This window comes from Lathyrus oleraceus, chromosome 4, assembly GCF_024323335.1.
Source record: "Lathyrus oleraceus cultivar Zhongwan6 chromosome 4, CAAS_Psat_ZW6_1.0, whole genome shotgun sequence".
Taxonomy (NCBI): domain Eukaryota; kingdom Viridiplantae; phylum Streptophyta; class Magnoliopsida; order Fabales; family Fabaceae; genus Lathyrus; species Lathyrus oleraceus.
Window position 1 is genome coordinate 214682828 of NC_066582.1, and position 6325 is coordinate 214689152.

A 6325-nucleotide genomic window follows, 5' to 3' on the forward strand; every position below is an offset into this window, starting at 1 on the left:
ATATTTAAAAATAGGGTGTATAATGCAAAACAATATAAATGACTAAATTTATATTAAACCCGTTATATTAAAATAGGGTGTAAATTTAGGAATCCCTAAGTACAATTTATCATTACCGCCTAAAATATAACCATGACTTCTCATGTTCCAAATTTTCTTTTCATTTCACATTTTAGAAACTTTTCATCATCGATGAAGTGCAAGAAATAGTGAAAAAGGAACAAAGAACGTGATTGCTCGGAAATCTTCACAACCCACAACGGCTTCATCATTCTTCATCCAAGTCGAAATTGGAACAAGCATACCCAAATCCGAATCCAATTCCCAATTCTCTCTTTCAACCCTAAATCACTCTCTTCTCTCTCAACGCAACGCAAAGAGAACCCAACATCAATCACAACCTCATTCATCACTTCTATTTCAGCTGTAATCTTTCTTTTCTTTCAATTCCAATCTCTGTATTGCGTTATCTCCTTTCAAATTAGGGTTTTTGTAATATACACTTTGTTAAGTTAGGGTTTTTTGTAACATGCGCCATGTTTTTTTTTTTGCAGCAACCAAACATGTCTGACGAACGAGATGTGCATCCCGATTGCCGGAATGCAAGTAATCGTTTTCATGAATGTACTGATTATTGCTTTAGAGTCATCGCTGAAGCTAAACTCAGGATGCAGCAACATGAGTCTGGTTAGTTTTTCAATTACACAAGATAATTTGGGTGATACTTGTCTATTGGTTTCATTGTGTTTAGAATTATAACTGATTTTGAGAAGCGCTTGTTTGGTTGTGCGGTGAAAAAAATTGATTTTGAGTGAATTGATTATGTAAAGTTGATGCGGGTTAAAAGTGAGTTGAATGTAAAATGATTTATGTTAGGACAACTTTATGCAAAGTTGAGTTGAAGAATAAATTTCAATGTAAAAATCATGTTTAAATTCAAAAGCTACAAATTCTAGCTTCAAGTAGAATCAATTCTCAAGGCAGAATCAATTATACTATAGAAGAACCAAGCATCTCAAAATTATTTCAAAATCAATTCTACGTCTCTGAATTGCTTTTGACTCTTCCAAAAGCTAAACCAAATATATACGTGATGAATTTTCTTTTGTAATAATTTATCTTGTTATTGGTTGTATTTATATTTTTTAGGCGGCGAATTTTAGTATTATTTTTGGTTATATATGCTTATGAGTTTGTCTGTGGAAAGTTATTTACGCGGTGTTTTCTGGGTTATATCAGAAGTTGCTCAAGCTAGTGGTGGAAGTGGCCGTGAGCAAGCCATTCCAAATGAAGTATATCCTGACGAGGGAATGCATGATGACGATGATGGACCGAAAGCTGAAGAAAATTCTGACAGTGAACCTGATCAGCCTGCTATTGAAAACACGGATGGCTCCTTCCCGAAACTATCTGCCAGACAGAAAAAGTGGATGGAGTTGAGAGCCAAAATGGTATTAAACAATGAAAATATCATGTTTGTAACTTTTATTTATTTAGTGGAATAAACTTAAGATTTTTACTTTGATTCTCTGGCAGCAAGATGCAAAGAAGCGTAATCAAATTGAAATAGCTAATGAAAAAAAGAGGATGGAGGCTCCAACGGAGTCTAGGGGTGTTTCTAAGCAGAAGTGGCTTGATGGTAGAAAGAAAAAGATTGGAAAGCTTCTTGATGCAAATGGATTGGATATGACAAAGGCATATATGCTTGACACACAGGAGGCTGCAGAAGAGAAATACAAAAAATGGGAGAAGGATCCTGCCCCATCTGGTTGGGATGGTATGTTTTTTCTATATTCGACAAAGAAATGTTATTGCACAATCAATCAGTATGTTTATTGCACAATCAATCAGTATGTTTCTTTTCTAGCTGGTTTGGTTATATATCAAAATTTTCAGACCCCTGTAGAGTTTGTAAGCTTGACTACGTGGATTAAACAACATCACAATGTCATATTATACTTTATTAAATGAAGGTTCCTAGATTTGTTTGCATCTACATTTGCTATTTTGGAGAATCCCACCAATGTTATGTTGCTAAAATATTGAAAAGAAGTGTTTATAGGCAGAATAACACCTTGAAATATTTGTCTAGATCACAGGACATTTTTTTGTTATTTGAAATCTAAGTTTCATCTTATATGAGAGATAAGGGCATTCATTTAGAATTTCTGATGGAAAGGAAGCTAATGTAACTATTTGTTTTACTTTGACCAGTTTTTAATCAAAAGACATTATACAATGCATACAAAAAGAGGACCAAGAACATTGAAGTTGATGTAGAAGAATACAATAGAATGAAAGAAGCTGATCCAGAATTCTATCGCGACGCTTCAAGTCTTCAGTATGGAAAGGTATACTGTCAAAACATCATTTATCTTCTCTGTTTTTTCTTTTAAACTTATGCACATCAATGGATATTTTATGAGTTATCTTTCCTCCACTATAGGCGCCAAAAATCTCAGAGGACAAGATTGATAGGATGGTTCAAGAGCTAAAGGATAGGGACGAGAAGCGCAGGGCATTTAGCAGGAGAAGAACATTTCGCGAAGAGAAAGATGTTGACTCGATCAATGACCGTAATGAGCATTTCAACAAGAAGATTGAACGTGCCTTTGGTAAATACACATTGGAGATTAAAAATAACCTCGAGCGAGGAACTGCATTGCCCGACTAAGGCACTTGCTTTTGCAGTGGTCTGTAATATATTCGTTCTGATACTGGTAATTTTGAATGGTGGATTGCATTTTCTGGAGTTTTTATTATCAGATGTAATGTTAAAGACTAACATTGTACTGTGCACAAATGGAACATTGTGTAGTATTTTTAACTTCAAATACTAAATGCTTGCTTCGGACACGGGTTCTTCATTCGAAGCACTCTTTTCATTCATTATAGTATGTCTTCAATTGAACTTCAGGCATTTTTCATTTTTCATGCGAAAATATATACAAATGAAAAATCTTTCTAGATAAAACGGTAAATGTTGAACCAATGTATGTAGGTGACAATTTACACCCGTTTTATATTAAATAGGGTGTAAATGTCCTAAAATTCAATGTATATATCTACCAATTACACCTTTTTTTATCTAAAACAGGGTGTAATAGGTGACAATTTACACCCGTTTTATATTAAATAGGGTGTAAATGTCTTAAAATTTAATGTATATATCTACCAATTACACCCTTTTTTAAAATCTAAAATAGGGTGTAATATATTCTCCTTTTACACCCGTTTTAAAACGGGTGTAAATTCTTCATACATATCTCACCCTTTGAATTTACACCCTATCATAACGGGTGTAATATGTATAAAAAACGGGTGTAAAATCTTCTTTCTGCACTAGTGTTCGTAACATGGGCGTGACCAAGTCTTCCGACCGTTGAAACGTGGGACACGTCATTCTCCTGGTGGCTACCTCTATGGTGAACGCCATCTAGGTAACCTTAAGTGCAAATTTCTATTTTTTCATTATTTTGCATCCGAATTGTTTTCTTTCTCCGCATATGGTCTTAATATGGTTAAATACCTGAAATATAGACAAAATACTCACATAATATAAGAAATAAAGATAAAACGATAACAAAACATATACAAAATGAGTCAAAATAGTGGTGTAATTTGGTATTATCAGTTGGGCATATCAAACACCATTTTGTCCATTGGTGGGAAACAAAAAATTATAAATATTTATATTTATAAACTAACTACACATCGCTCACTTATTTATTTATATAGTTGATTTTTTATATTTTAAAATAAATAAAGAGGGATAGAATTGACAAGATTGAACTTAAATATTATTGTAGTATTTAAATATTTTATGATGTGATAGAATAATTTTTAAATAGGTCATAATATTTACTAAAATATTAATATTATACTAAAAATGTTAATTTTAAATTTTATCTTACTCTTTAAAATATGTGAAGCCGACTCTGAGTAGTAACATTGTTTGGCTGGGAGATATTGAGTTTTCCCACAAAGTACTTCGTCGAACTTTATCGACATGTTTTTCAATTATTAAGTACGCTACAAAATTAAATACGTGACAAATAAATAGGGATCCTTGTTGGGTTGCTGTTATGAAAACTTCATGTTACACATACCAAACAATTTGTAGTACAATATTTGTCCATAGAAAAGAATAATAAAAAATAGCTGCAATAACATATTATTTCATCCATTTTCTACCATATGATTTTTACGGATATAAGAAGTAATTTATTATATATTGAAAAAATAACTTTTATTAATAATATAAAAAATAAATTAAATAATAAATAAATACTTGTATATAACGTTAAAAATGAATTGTTATCATAAAACTATTTGTAATTTAGTGTGATTATTTTTTAAGACGATCTATCATTAAAATTTGAGGGTGTAACAAAATAAATAGGGATCGTTCAATACACCACAATGAGTTACTCACACATTTTGACGAAAATTTAAAATTTGAAGAAGTAATAAAATAAATAGGAAATCGTTTTTGATGAGTTGTATACCTTGCTTAGAGATATTAACCTTATTCTAGATGGAGATAAGTGGATTTAGAAGTACTCTAAAGAGAGTTCTTTCTATGTGGCATCTGCTTATCTCGTCCACAAAGCGAGTTTGACTTCCTCTACGACCTCATTGTCGGTCTAGGCTCATATTCTTTCTCCTACTTGGAGTAATTGGGCTTCGTATAAGATATTGGTATTCCCCTAAAAATTATTAGAGGATAGATTCCCTTCTAAAGTAAACATATTTAGAAGAGGGATGTTATCTAACCTTAGTAGGATTTCATGTCCCTTATGCGAGTGTTCGATTGAGACTTTCTCTCACCTTTTTGTTTCTTGTGATTTAACCTTAATAATATGGTATAGAATTTTCAAGTGTTAGGGATGCATGAAGTTATTTGCCAAGATCTTAGGGTGTTTTCTGAATCATTTCTTTCTTTAGAAAGTAGGGTTAAGTATATGAGGGCTACCTTATGCTTTGCCATGTTGCAATCTACTCTATCTAAAAGGTCTGAAGTGATGTTATCTTTAATGGAGTCACAAAAACATTGACAAAAGTGGCAGAGAAGTGTCTTTCTTTGGTTTGGAAATGGTTTTCAAGTATATCGGGAGTGAACTCTTGTACCTTTATGGATTGACTTTGGAACCCTATCCTCTAGCTAGACCTATAGTGGATTGAGTGTTTGCTCTAATTCAGTGTGTATTGGTGGATCTCAAATACCTCTTTTTTTGGGATCTGATCTATAGATGGTGGATCTAGTTAGTCTGAGATCTAACATAAGAGTAACGGCGTGGTTCTTTAGTAGTTACAACTTGCTTCTAGGTGATCCTTCTTTTCTTTGGCTTTTTGGTTGTTTCCTCTTACTTGTCGATTCTCTCTATTTTTTACTTGTTTCCCTGCATTACTTGTGCTTGATGGTTTCTTGCTTGATGGTTGTTTCCTCTTTATTAATATATACTATTTGGATTTAAAAAAATGATTTTAAAACCGGGATTAACAAAATACGGAAATTTAATATACCTATAAAAAAAGAAATAAACAGAGGGCAGATAAGCAATCCCAATGGATTCTTACTACCATCATTTGATCTCTCAGTGGTCAGCTATGCAACCTACATCCACTAGTGATAAATAACTAGTAACAAATCCTGAGATATTCAACTTCTCAAAAGAAAATTGTGACCTAATCACAATCCATAAACTATAGAGACAAAGTCATGTTATCCCACACTCTATATATAAGTGTATAGACTAATAATAATAATTGTCCCCCACATCCTAGTTTAGTTTATGGGATAATCAATATCCTACTATGACTATGTGAGACTCCAACTAAGCTTCAGGCTATGCAGCTAGTGTATGTAGAGAGACATGTCATTCTCTCTATATGTTTTCAGTTAGTTTTACTATTATTTTTATTAGATAAGAATGTTACATGTATAGAAATCATACGAGTATGACTGGGATTTCACTTTATATCAATGTTCTTTACTAAGGACCCTACCATAACATTACTAAAGGTTTAGGGTTCCCATCCTCTATATTGCAGGTGATGTTAGGGACATGAAAACGTGATGTTTTTTGGCACAAAACAAAAGTAAATACGGGCGGCATGTAATTTGACATTACGACTATATTTCCTTCATGACTCACCATCACACAAGGCATAGAGAATTGTAATTTGCTCGCAATATAGCATTAAGTATGTAATTCTTCCAAGTGGGGTTTCCTACATTGTCTTTCTCTTTTGCTTCCGGCAACATAGAACAAACACAAAATTATCCTTTGCACCATTTATTTGTACAAGGCCTTGATCCATC

At 32.8% G+C, this 6325-nt stretch overlaps 1 protein-coding gene across 1 annotated transcript; it reads left to right on the forward strand.

Moving 5' to 3' along the window:
• The first annotated feature begins 278 nt into the window (after positions 1 to 278).
• On the forward strand, positions 279 to 2911 carry LOC127074607 (uncharacterized). The gene is made up of 6 exons (XM_051015939.1): positions 279 to 426; positions 555 to 687; positions 1240 to 1451; positions 1537 to 1777; positions 2215 to 2351; positions 2447 to 2911. The coding sequence occupies exons 2-6, from the start codon at positions 564 to 566 to the stop codon at positions 2672 to 2674; spliced, it is 942 nt and encodes a 313-aa protein (XP_050871896.1). The 5' UTR covers positions 279 to 426; positions 555 to 563; the 3' UTR covers positions 2675 to 2911.
• The last annotated feature ends 3414 nt before the right edge of the window (positions 2912 to 6325 follow it).

What these genes read in the sequence shown, in the direction of transcription:
- LOC127074607 (XM_051015939.1), top strand. Translation starts at nt 564, where the DNA reads ATGTCTGACGAACGAGATGTGCATCCCGATTGCCGGAATGCAAGTAAT. An exon ending in TGGAGTTGAGAGCCAAAATG is followed by an intron (nt 1,452 to 1,536) that starts GTATTAAACAAT and finishes ATTCTCTGGCAG; the next exon opens with CAAGATGCAAAGAAGCGTAA. An exon ending in TGCCCCATCTGGTTGGGATG is followed by an intron (nt 1,778 to 2,214) that starts GTATGTTTTTTC and finishes TACTTTGACCAG; the next exon opens with TTTTTAATCAAAAGACATTA.